At 46.2% G+C, this 12,724-nt stretch overlaps 3 protein-coding genes and 1 non-coding gene across 4 annotated transcripts; 2 read left to right on the top strand and 2 right to left on the bottom strand.

The window, feature by feature from the left end:
- Positions 1-2,856: 2,856 nt before the first annotated feature.
- Positions 2,857-3,763, bottom strand: LOC123051617 (photosystem I reaction center subunit N, chloroplastic). The gene is made up of 3 exons (XM_044474553.1): positions 3,438-3,763; positions 3,211-3,336; positions 2,857-3,122 (listed from the first exon to the last, which is right to left on the bottom strand). Exons 1-3 carry the CDS (start codon positions 3,657-3,659, stop codon positions 3,033-3,035), a joined length of 438 nt encoding a protein of 145 aa, XP_044330488.1. The 5' UTR covers positions 3,660-3,763; the 3' UTR covers positions 2,857-3,032.
- A 378-nt stretch (positions 3,764-4,141) lies between these two features.
- On the top strand, positions 4,142-4,212 carry TRNAG-CCC (transfer RNA glycine (anticodon CCC)). Its single transcript has one exon. It is a non-coding gene; the product is annotated as a tRNA-Gly (tRNA).
- Positions 4,213-4,581: 369 nt separating this feature from the next.
- Positions 4,582-7,355, bottom strand: LOC123051616 (60S ribosome subunit biogenesis protein NIP7 homolog). Its single transcript, XM_044474552.1, has 2 exons — positions 6,712-7,355; positions 4,582-4,853 (listed from the first exon to the last, which is right to left on the bottom strand). Exon 1 carries the CDS (start codon positions 7,277-7,279, stop codon positions 6,713-6,715), a length of 567 nt encoding a protein of 188 aa, XP_044330487.1. The 5' UTR covers positions 7,280-7,355; the 3' UTR covers positions 4,582-4,853; position 6,712.
- A 2,705-nt stretch (positions 7,356-10,060) lies between these two features.
- Positions 10,061-10,638, top strand: LOC123048736 (rapid alkalinization factor-like). Its single transcript, XM_044471780.1, has one exon. The coding sequence runs from the start codon at positions 10,112-10,114 to the stop codon at positions 10,415-10,417; it is 306 nt and encodes a 101-aa protein (XP_044327715.1). The 5' UTR covers positions 10,061-10,111; the 3' UTR covers positions 10,418-10,638.
- The last annotated feature ends 2,086 nt before the right edge of the window (positions 10,639-12,724 follow it).

The raw sequence follows: 12,724 nt of genomic DNA, 5'->3' as shown, positions 1-12,724 counted from the left end.
TTTTCAAATACACATTGAACATTTTTTTAATATTAGATGAACATTTTTTGAATGCATGATGGGCGGCCTTTTTCACAAATACTACCATTACTTTCTGTAAACACGATGACCATTTTTAAAATTCATAATGAACTTTTTTTAGGTACACAATGAATAATTTTGATAACACAACCAACAATTTGGGAATATGAACCTTTTTAAATACACGATGGAAAGGACAATAATAGAAAAGAACCAACAAAGAAAAGTTAGAAAAATAAATGAAAGTAAAAATGATCTTGTATTTAAATAAAACAGGATACGAAAAAATGTAATTCCAAATTTGTTCACCATATTTTATAAAAATGTTCATGTAATTAAACAAAAAAATAAACTAAAATGGATGAACAAGAAAAGGAAAGGAAAAGGAAAAATAAAATAAAATAAAACATGAAAAGAAATAAGAAAGATTAAAGACTGGTTGAAAACAAATTGAAAAAACAACAAAAAATCGTGGGAGTAGTTCCTGTTCGTGTCGCGACTGGGCTGTTCCACGTTCTTCGCCCTATAGGCGAGCGCTAACTAACTGTCAGAAATACATAGCCTTTCGGGTTCTTGTCCCCACTACCCCTCCAATTTCTTATTGTGGACTCCCTGATTTTTACTTGTTGGTCTTCACGTCACACATTAAGCTTCACTTGGGAGTTATGTACATGCATCACACAATCCAAAATTTAAGGCTATGTACAAAAGACCCAAAGCGGACGAACCCTTCCTCAAACCCTCCACAAGCGGGAGCTATATGCACCAAGCTGGCCTTTTTTTGCTTCTTCAATTTACTTACTCAGTCTTGCAAGCGGTGAATATCAATATCTCCGGCAGTGTTGGCAAGACGCCGCGGTGGCACAATTCGCGGCTTATAGGGTCGTGGTCTAAGGATCAGGTCGACTAGTTTAGAAACATTCCAAGTTACGATGTTCACTTTTTGATTGCTAATTACGGTGCTTTGATTCATTGGTACAATGTTTATTTTTAGAATGCTAATTACGGTGATTTGATTTATTGACACGATGTTCCTTTTTGGGAACGCCAATTACCGTGATTTGATTGTCACTCCGATGCTTTGATTGCTAATTACGATGCTTTATTGCGACAACATTATTTGAGCAATATAGGTCATCGGATCTAAGATAATGAAAGGCTGGTATTTAATGTTTCTACCACAATTCGCTTGTTTAATATTATTAGTAGTCGGGGAGATAAGTAAAACAAAAACCGGCGAATGTAGAGTCACTCATTTTTGCTCATGAACGATTAGAGACCAAAACACCTCCTCCCACTCACTTGTCTAAAGAAAAACCTTCTACTGACTTGACTCGCGCAACAGCTCATTTGCTATACCTATACTAGCTCCATTCTAAATTAGATGAAGTTTTCTACGAAGCCTGTAGGGCAACTTCTATATCTTTCTACCACTAATTAATAAATTACTAGTGGACTATCAAGATAAATTTGAACCATAGGATACATATCTATATCTATACTATCTATACTACTACATAGTGTACGAGTTTTAAAATTTTGAATCCGAAGTCTTAGAAGCATTTTCCGCCGTTGATGACATCAATCCTATGGCCCAAAGTAGAGGGATTCGCATCTACAGTAGTACTCACTGTGCATGCGTACTACACTCTGAAGAAATCTAGAACCTCCGGAATTGTTTATTGTGGGCTGCTTCGACACTTCCTGTACATGCAGCGCTGCGGTTTGCAGCCACTCCAGTGTTCTGTGATCCACTCTTTGATCTTCTCATACGTTAGCACCATAGGATTTCTTGTGGCCATACGCAAATAACAGAGGATGGTGTGTGTGGCAAGTTGTTGCTTTTCACGTGTGGTAAAGACATCACAGGATTTTATGTGGCCAAACTCTTTCCCGTTTATGCAGAATATTACGTTTTTTGGAGTATAACACGATACTAATATCTGAGACTGATAAATTTTTAGTGTGTTTACAACCATAAAAAATATTATTCTTCCAAGAATAAATGTGATTATATGATAATTCTTTTATATGGCATGCATCACTAAACAAAACTTTATTACATTTGCATCAAAACCACCCACGGTAGGAGTGATAAGTGGTATGATAACTGTCACAACAACTTTTGTGGGGGGTGGGGGGGGGAGAGAGATAAGAAACAAAGCATAAAGGTTATTTGTTAGAATTTTCAAGAGTCGTGTGTTTGCTTTTTCTTTTGCGAAAAATCAGATGAAAGATTTGTATCCATGAATTGAATACGTGCCACGCACGTACCGGCGTACTAGTACGTTCAAGTTGTACAACGGACTTTGGAATTTATTCTGTACACTACAGTTAGCTTCATCAAGGTTCAGTGCCAGACAAGCGCATCTGGTGTAGTGGGAAGCGGCTCCCCTGACGTACATCACCTGCAGTTGTGGCACTGCCATGTGGGCCTGTTTTTTAATGAGCCCACCTGTCAGGGATGGAACGGCACCCTGCCGAACGGCAGAGGAGCCTCGTCCGGTGTAGTGGTATCATAGTACCCTCCCACGGTACTGACCAGGGTTCGATTCCCTGGATGCGCATATTTTTGTTTTTTTTCGATTGCTCATTCGTATAATCAAAAACAAAATTAATCTATGTGTTGTAACCTAACCTTGGGAATTTAACTAGGAGGAATTATCCTGGATGACGTAGCTGGCAGGTATTTAATCAAGGTTCAACAACATGAATATTTCTTATACTTATGATGATACTATCTTCTTTAGGTGTTACTATGTAGGAGTATAAATTTTTTGCGTTTTCCTATCTGATCTCGAATTTGCCTAAGCAGCTTTCTTGAAAGATTCTAACTGATGAATGTTTGTGTTCTGACAAGCCTGATAAAATTACAGAATTCCACTTGATGATAAAATTACAGCGACGATAACTTCACAGTCGAAACACGTGCGCAGCTTTGAACATCTAGGTACACGCGGTGCGCTGGCGTACATCAGCACTCGCCATATTGCCTGGCAGATCGATGAGCTTCACCATTTCCAGAAGACGTTGGATCCGCACTTGAACTTCTCCTTCCCCTCGCACTCGATCTCCAGGTCGTCGGTGATGAACGGGACTTTCTGCGACCACACAAGAAGACATGATCGTCAGCCAGCCAGAGCTTAGAGTTCATCCGGCCATGGAGAGTTAATTAAACAGGAGAGCTACCTTCTGCTTGGCGAGGTCCTGGCAGCCGGTGAAGTTGTAGGGGAACTTGCAGCTGCCGAACTGGACGGTGTAGGCGCGCGCGAAGTTGGCGCCGCTCGTCGCCGCCCTCTTCTTGTCGTTCAGCTCCTGATCACGCGCAAAAACCATAAAAAAAGATCGTCAAACTCCGATGAGAAATGAGCAACAAACTGACGGTGATGACAGGGAAGGAAGGAAACAGAGCGGACCTTGTTGAGCTTGCTCTTCTCGAGGTACTCGTCGAAGACGCTTGCCCTGGCCGACCCGGCGGAGGCGGCCGTGACGGCGAAGACCGCCGCCAGGCCGAGAAGCGCCGACCGCCGGTCCTTGGCCGGGGCGACCTGCACGCGCTTTGCCGCCGCCGGCGAGGCGGACTGCGGCACCGCCGCGGCGGGCTTGAGGCCGACCACACTGGTGTTCACGCCGGCCATGATCCTCTCGGGGTTTTCTTGATTGATCTGGTGTGTGTTCGTGCGCGTGTGTGGCCTCAGGGGAGGGGGGCGTGGTGATGGTTTTGTTTTTGATCGTGGAGGATGCTGTGGAGGGAAAACGGCGCTGCGGTGGGCGTGTGGATAGGGTGAGGCTTGCTTCCATTCCATTGGCCGGCCACGGCGCCACGCTGGCTCCCATTATCCTCACGGGATGGGGCCCATGCGACACGTGGCAGGACCTCCTTGGCCTTGGCCTGACTGCATCACTAGATTTTTAACCCTTGAGCTCTCACGAAACATATACTAGTAGTTCTATTCAGAACTACATGACGTTTCTAAAGGCGTGCAGTGAAACCTTTATATCTCCGACCACTAATTAGAATCTTTTATTATTAGTTAAATTTGAAACATAGGATAGCTGTGCACTGGATTTTAGAGTACTAATGTTTATTAGCCGTAATCAATGGTCAAAAGGCAACCAAGCGCATCTGGTGTAGTGGTATCATAGTACCCTCCCACGCTACTGACCAGGGTTCGATTCCCTGGATGCGCAATTTTTCTCCTCACCGTATTTTTTTGTTCATTCTTATTTAAGAATGAAGTTAATCTCCTTATGCTACCTGACCTTGGAATTGGAATTGTATGTTTTATATCACTGAAGATCAAATCTGCTGGCAATGTATACAGTCATATGTTTTGTCCTGGCAATGGCGAGCCATGTCACCCCATAAAAAGTAAAACAAGAGTACTGCCCATGTGGTACCAAGAGTAGTGGCTAATGTTTGTCTATAAGAATCTTACTATGGCTAACCGTAGCTCTATGGCTGCCAAAGCTTCGCGGCTTAAAGCGTGATGAAACCAGGGGCATTCATGAGCAGGTTAGCTTGCTGGTAAGTAATTTGTCGATCAAACATAGAAACAATTAGGGCTCCAAGCGGAAATATATCATTATCATAATCTTTAGTTCACAGTTCACACGATACAATGCAGTAGCTTACTGATAAGCTACAGCGTGACAAAATTTATAGCCATCAGAACTACTCCGCAACGATCGGATATCCGCTTGTCCTTGCCCTGTATAAAAACTGCAGAATACAGAATGGCCGACGAACTGCACACTGATTGCAAGCACAGATGATCGGTGATCGCAACCATGGAGGGAACACATCTTTCAGCACCACAGTGGCACATCACCTGCAAGCACAAATGCTGTAAATCAGAATCACATGGGGCAAACCAAGTGTGTCATACAAATGACGTGCTCAGGTCACGAAAGAAATATCTACAGGCCACATGACTAAGAGAAAGTGGTGTTGATTGTCACAGTGAGCAACCAGTTTATTTTCTGGTAGTAGAGTACAGATACTACAACTGCAGAGGCAGGATTTCAAGGCCAATCACATGCCAGTCAGTTACAGGGAAATGATAGGCCAAATATTCAAAATCTGCCCTGAAAACCAATCATAGTGAGTACTCTCTCTGTTCCTAAATATAAGGCTTTTTAGAGACTCCAATGCGGACTACATACAGAGCAAAATGAGTGAATCCACACTCTAAAATATGTCTATATACATCCATATGTAGCCCGTAGTAAAATCTCTAAAAGGTCTTATATTTAGAAACGGAGGGAGTATATATCAGAACGAAACCTGTAACCTAATCTTAGTCTAGTATACTAAGCGTTTTATGTTCATGATGGAAAAGCGCCACTTTCTGTCCAAACAGCACAGAGCTCATGTTTCGCCTCAAGTTTTTACTAGTCACGAAAACAAATGATCAGGGAAGTTATTGTTTAAGGGCATTCTATCTTCACATGTAGTGAAGACCACACTAATCTCATGTGACAACATCTACTTCTTTAGTAGTTCGCAGTTCGCACAGCAGTACTACAGAGGACCTCAAGAAACAAAAGAGTGTTAAGTGTACAACCAGAGGTGGGAACAAAAGCATTCCTGTCCTTGATTTGATAATCCAGGTAAGTCAACACATCACCGCAACAAGCATAAGACAACACTTGTCAAAGTGCCAAAATGAAGATCACAGTGACCATTTATGTTGTTCTATTACCCTGAGTGATGCAACATACTTCTTCAATTAACCAATTCATCTATGTATAAATCAGTTATATGGTTTATTAACACACATAACCAACACCGACTAATAATAACCCAATGGAACAATTCAATCCCAGAAACTACTTTGCTTGATTCATTCCACACAATTCAGTAAGTAGTATGATCCAAAAATCACTCACAGGCAATGTTCAAGAAAGCGGTAAGCGTAAGCGGAGCGGAAGGCCACAGCTTAGAGCAATGGCAGCTTAAGCGCTGCTTAACCGGGATTAAGCGTTTTTTTAAATTGGCCAGAATTTGGCTGTTTTTTTATAATATGCACAAGACAGGAAATATAGCACATAGGTAACTGAAAATCTGAAATAGCACATAAGGTTGAGGTTCAGTGGTTCACACACCGCAACAAATAGCCAGATAACACATAAGGATAAGGTTCAGTGGTTCACACAGCAAGCATAAATGCATAATATTGTCTTAGAATGAGGCAATGAGCATATATAAGATAAATGGCAGCAGCGGCAGCAGCACTCAAGCAGCAACAGCAGGATCAGTCTTCATCCACATAAGTGGGTTAGCTCCCGCCTGACTTTTGGGCCGCCTTCTTCGCTATTCTATCGCTTAAGCGCGCGCAGCGGCCGCTCAGCCAGCGCTTAGCGCTTAACCGGCCGCTAAATCACGCTTTTTTCCGCTCAACGCTAAAAGTTGCGCCTAGGCCAGAAGCGAAGCGTTTAGCTGTCGCTCAGTGCTTAAGCACGCTTAAGCAGCACCTAAAAACGCTTTCTTGAACATTGCTCACAGGTGAGAAGGACCAATTATCACCACAAATTTGCAATCGCATCATCTCATACTCAATTAATCATCCAGTACATTCATATGCCATATCCAGGAACTCTCGAACAAGATAGTAAGGCATTGGGTCCCTAAATTCACGCATAAGGTCCAATCAGTAAACACAATAACAACCAAGCCTCGACCCTCACCTCACATGAGCTCCTCCTCCTTGCGGAGGTACTCGCCAGCATCCGACTGGTGGAGCACCACCACGGCGTTGGTATCGGCCTTCCTGCAGTCCTGCGCGCCCCTGGCGGCGACCCCGAACCCGAGCGGCACGTCGGCCATGGACATGACGACGACGCCGTCGCCGGACTTGGTGTTCTCGGTGATGCGCGCGAGCGCGGACTTGGGCACGGAGTTGCCGAAGAGGAACGAGCGCTCCGTGTCGGGCTTGAGCCAGATGCGGCGGCGCGCGTGGGCGGCGAGGAGGTCGAGCGCGTGGACGGTGAGGTGGAAGGCGCCGCCGTGGGTGAACTTGCCGATGGGCGTGCCGACCCCGGCGAGGCGCGTGCGGGACACGGCGGTGGCGCGGCGGACGAGCGACTCGGAGGCGTAGAAGACGCGGTTCTTGTGGAGGCGGAGGCAGTAGCGGCCGGGCTCCGGGTCGGGGCCCTCCACGGAGGGCCGCTCCAGGAGGTGCTTCAGGTTGGGGCCGGTGAACTTGAAGAGCTTCTCGAAGACCATCGTGGTCTCCTTCTCGTCGAGCGGCCGCATGATGGAGGCGGCGGCGGGTTTGGGGGCGGGGGGTTGAGGGGGAGCGGCGGTGAAGGTTGGGGACGGACGGCGGCTAGGGTTTAGTCGCGTGCTTCCTCCCCCTTGGTTTTATCGGGACCGCGGGCGTTTAGATTGTCGGCCGTTGGATCGGTTAAATCCTACGGCTGACAGCATTCCTCACAATTGTTTCGCACGCCAATGGTTTTGCGTATACCCGCTCCCTTTGACCATCTTCCATGATTTTTTAACCAAAATTCCTTTTTCAAAAATCGCTGGCCGAATTATGTGTATATGTGGTTCCTAACACCCTGCTCATACATATACATATGACTACTAGAGATAAAGCATACTTATACTCCCTCCGTTCCAAATTACTTGTCGTGGTTTTAGTTCAAATTTACATGTAGATATGACTGCTAGAGATTCAAATCGGAGCGAACCAACATGTGGTTGGATGGTTAGAGGGACAGTGATAGCCCAGCTCAGGGTTCAAATTCTGTTGCTTGCATTATTTCTGGATTTATTTCACGAAGGAGCTGAATCCCTGTATAAAACCGAACACGGAGAATCAACCATTCTGCACGTGCCGATGACGCGTTATGTTGCTACTCTCGAGTTTCACACCATCATGAAGAAAGAGGTACCGTACGAATGCTTAGAGCATCTACCACCGGACTTGTCAATTCCCCTCCCCCCCCCCTTCCCAGTCTATATGTTCGTGAACTACGCTCGGTCACCTCTCATTTCCCCGCATCCGTAGCTACCCCCCTTAAATCCCTGCAACCCCATGCAAGGTGATCAACAGTACGTAGATAAATTCAACATAGTATAGTGGGCACATCGAGTTTATACAAATCAGGCATAATAAGTTCACAAAAGATCAGACATAGAAAGTTTGTCGATCGACTACGATATACGACTAAACGATAGATAAAAATAGATACGAGGCATCGAATTTCACCACTTCCTCGTCGGGCCCTTCCCCTTGGTGTCTCTAGAGCGGCTGTAATACTCCTCGGCGTCGATGTCGGTGGTCAAAGGGGTATCGCATCGACACTTGTGGTGTCGCTACTAATGGAGGTGGACAAGGACAAGGAGGGGAGGTCTGCCAGGCGTCGGGCGACGGGGACCTGCTCTTGGCGAGGCGTTGAGCTTTCGCCGTGTTGGTCGTCCTCTGTCGCACGAGCCGATTGAATTCCTCGATACCGAGCCGCTATGCCTTGGCATATTTGCGGCGGCGACAGCAGGCGCTCGTCTCCGTCGTGGGCAAGGAGCGGCGGATGACGTTGCGAAGAAGGTTGTCCTCCAAGTCGGTGGGAAGCGGCCTGGGAGTGAATCTACATGACCTATAGCCGGACTGGCTACATTCGGCCTGCGTCGCCCTGTGCCTCGCGCAGAGAGCGACCCGCGCTTCCGACTCGGGGAGCTGTGACTGTTGGCTCGGCGGTGCAAGCATGAGCACCCGAAATCGTCCATGAGGAGCAAGGACTGAAGTTGCCAGGCGCCACAGCTCACTTTGCCGCCTCAACGGGAAGGGCGCAGACTACGTCGGGCTGGCGCAGGTCGGCGCAAAGCTTGAGCTGCCCCTCCGGGCCACTGAGAAGGGCATAAAGCTCGAGCTCCCACCCCTGTCCATGCGCGGCCAGCAAAGGGCGAGCTCCTCGTTGTCCGGGGCGGAGCTCGAATCTGATTTGGCGAGTGCATCCCAGCCAGTGGAGTCGGGCTCGCTACCGAAGTCAGACATGGTGGCGCTTGGAAGGTACGGACACAAACCGAAGCGAAACATGAAGGAAGTGAAGCCGGCAAGAGTGATAGGGTTTGATCCGATTGGGAATGAGGTGGGGTTTATGTGGCGTCGAGGTGGGCCAACATGGGACGGTCCCACGTGACGGCTGCGTCTGGGCGTATTCAGATCACCTCATATCCATCTAACATGAGTTGGATTCAAGGGATGCAGGACAGCCCAGACATTTGGGTTAGATTTGAGGGGAGAATATCACATGATACCAACACTTATATGCTCCCATGATACCAATTTGAAAAATTCAAATTTAAACGTGTCAAAAAATTCCAAAAAAAATCATAGATGTTCTCAACATATGTGTCTACAAGCCCTAAAAAAATCAGATCCAAATTCGATATACACATTGACAAACAAAAAAAGAAAAATCTGTTGTGAATAGTGTAGTATTTTTACACTATTCATGTTTTGTCTTTATTGACACTATTCATGCTGAATTTGTCTTTTTTGTTTCTCATTGCACAATTTGAATTTGGATCTGATTTTTTTAGGGCTTGTGGAAACATATGGTAAGAACATTCATGATTTTTTTCGGAATTTTTTGAAACGATTAAATTTGAATTTTTCAAATTGATATCATGGGAGTATATAAGTGTTGGTATCATGTGATATTCTTCCTAGATTTGAGGAGTCGGGATGCGATTTTTCGATTGGGGCAGCATCTTACACAGAGGCAGTAAAAGAGATGAATAAACTATCCAAGCCAGTATCTTGATTCGTGTTCCGGCAAGGCAGTAAGAGAGATGAATAAACTAGCCAATTAGTATCTTGATTCGTGTTCCGGCTGGCACCTGCAGGCCGGGCAAAGTCTCCTCCAGCTGCGGAAATGGTAGTGGATCCCCAGTCCTAACGCGAGCCCCAAAGTCAACCGGCGGAGTGGCCACCCACCCGTCCTTCCGACGAACCCTGCTCCTCCTACACGCGTACGTGCTGTTTAAAACCCCGGTCACAACACAAACTCCCCGGCCATCAGCATTCAGCCGTCTCCCAAACCCAAAGCATCCTCGCAACGCGCTGCGACCAGGACAGCCATGGCACGCCGTGCTCTGCCTCTGCTCCTCCTGCTCCTGGCCGTCGCCGCCGTCGCGGCAGCACCCATCGTCCACGCGAGCGCCGAGGACGGCGAGGTCGGCACGAGGAGGCGGTTGCTGCAGGACGTCGGCAGCAACAACAGCACCGACACCAACGGCACGGCGGGGTACATCAGCTACGGCGCGCTGTACGCCAGCACGGTGCCGTGCCCCTACACCGGCGCGTCCTACTACAACTGCCGCCCCGGCGCGGAGGCCAACCCCTACGAGCGCGGCTGCTCCGCCATCACGCAGTGCCGCGACTGATGAACCGACGAGGGAGTAACGCGGTTTCTGCTGCTCGTTGGTTGATGTCGCTGTTTCCTTGGGCCACGGGGGTTGAACTTTCCTTGACATGAATATTTTCCATTCATTTTGGTGTTGTTGTGCTTCGATGTACTATACGTGCATGAGATGATTGATGGTTAATTTCGAGCATTTAACAGAGCGGCTGAGCAGTATCAAATGTGACATGAGACCTATTGCCATTTCCCCCCGTTTTAACACTATCTATTGAGCTACTCCCTCCGTTTCTAAATATTTGACCTTTTAGAGATTTCAAATGGACTACCACATATGGCTGTATATAGACATATTTTAAAGTGTAGATTTACTGATTTTGCTCTGTGTGTAGTCATTTGTTAAAATCTCTAAAAATACAAATATTTAGGAACGGAGGGAGTAGATTAGAACAATATGATCTACTGCCGCCATACCTACGAAGAGCTATTCTGGTCCTCGCACGGAAACGAGGCAGAGCCTGCTAGCATTTTTTCCAATCTCCGTTCACCAAAACAGTCCTCTGTTTCACAGTTCAGCACGGCCAGAACTAATATACCTGTGCATGCAGAACTGATGAGTGATGACCACTAGAAACGATGGTAAAAAATTGGATGGAGGATGTGAGGTCGTACCGGTGTGCATTTGCAAGCATTTTTAATGAGTTTTTGCATTGGCGGTGGCGCCACGCCATTGTTGGTGTTGCAGGTTCCAAATCAGCAGTTCTCTACATGGTAGCCACTAATAAGGCAAGTGTTTGACCAAAGAGACTTAACATGGCAACCACTAAATCTAGCAAAATGAAGGAACGCGCAATTCTTCTGTAGTAAGCTGGCGGTTTGCAAGATACTGGGAATCAGTGTTCGGTAGCTGGAGACGTGTGTTGGCACTAGTATGGAGTATGTTTAATCCAATCATGCAGACGACTTATCCTCTCAAATGTTCTTCAGGTAGCTGTTTTATTTCAGGATATTCTGCTGTGTACGCCTAGGTGCAATCATGGGCAGTCTGTACTCTGTAGGGAAACTATTTGATATTTAATTATGACATCAGTTCCCATCAAATATTATCATCACATCTTGCATTTGTTCTCTGAGCTCATTGTGGGGTGTGCTGGACCCTCTCCGAATTTCTGCAAGCTTCGTTTGCCCATAGAGCTGATCCGACTAATCTAACTATACCCTAAAAGAACTAATCTAACTACAGCTCACATCCAAATGCCTTTGCAGGGGGCACCTACTGAAGCGGCAAATCATTTTCCTTGCGATGTCGGTGCAAAGAACTCAACTATTGAAGAAGCAATTCTCCTGCTCGTACCGTTTTTTTTAACAGGTGTAAGGTTATGTCGTCCATATCGTCGTTCGCCGGGGTGCATCGGTATCACAAAAACTAGGGATAAGATGTTATGTCCTCTCCTATCCCATAGGATTAGAAAACTATAGGAATTTGGATGAAAAAGCGTTTGACGGCACAAGAAAAACAAAATAATTATACTGAGAAGTATGAAGGAAAAATTCATTCAAAATATAGTATAAATGAATCATATAGAAAAAAATCCTAAGGATTCAAATAACATGAATCAAACGACCACTGCAAGGAAAAAATTCCTGAGGATCGAAACCTTCAAAAACCCTATGAAGTTTCTTTAAAATCAAAGGAGCCTTGATTGCACTGGAACTTGGTGCATCGGACATGTTCTCCGAGTGCTCCTATTATACACTCTTTGATTGCATCGAGATGAGTCAACCGCTGACTTCAACGCTCCCTGACCCATTTGTCGCCATCATTCTAATCATATGTCTCCCGGTACCAGCTGCTAGCACCATTATCACGCCGCCTCGTTGCGCTGCCCAAGTCGTCACCTTGTCCCATCCCTTTGAACATTTCCCTTCTCCAACGCCGATGATCCTCCTCACACCCATACCGTTAAGGCACCGCCTCGCCTCCATCGGTGACGCCGTTGTTGGCCATGTCACTCCCAACTCTGACTCAAGTCTCCGACCCCGGTTCAGTCGGTCACATCTATCTCCGACCATGGGGGGGGGGGGGGGTGAGGCAGATAACAGTGAAGGTGTGCATGTTTTTGAAAGTGACATCCTAATGGCATCTTATATATGATATTTATCAAGGAAAAAATAGCTACCCCGCAAAAAAAGCCGATACAATGGAAAGATAACTGGACGCAGGCCGTCAGTCCAATGAGATTACATTGCAAAACATATTAGCCTTTTTCTTCCTCCCATTATGCGCAGCTGAAGATTGAAAACGCCTTAGCCAGTACCAACTTTAGAAATC

Source organism: Triticum aestivum, chromosome 2D, assembly GCF_018294505.1.
Source record: "Triticum aestivum cultivar Chinese Spring chromosome 2D, IWGSC CS RefSeq v2.1, whole genome shotgun sequence".
NCBI lineage: Eukaryota > Viridiplantae > Streptophyta > Magnoliopsida > Poales > Poaceae > Triticum > Triticum aestivum.
This window is presented reverse-complemented; position numbering and strand designations above follow the sequence as displayed.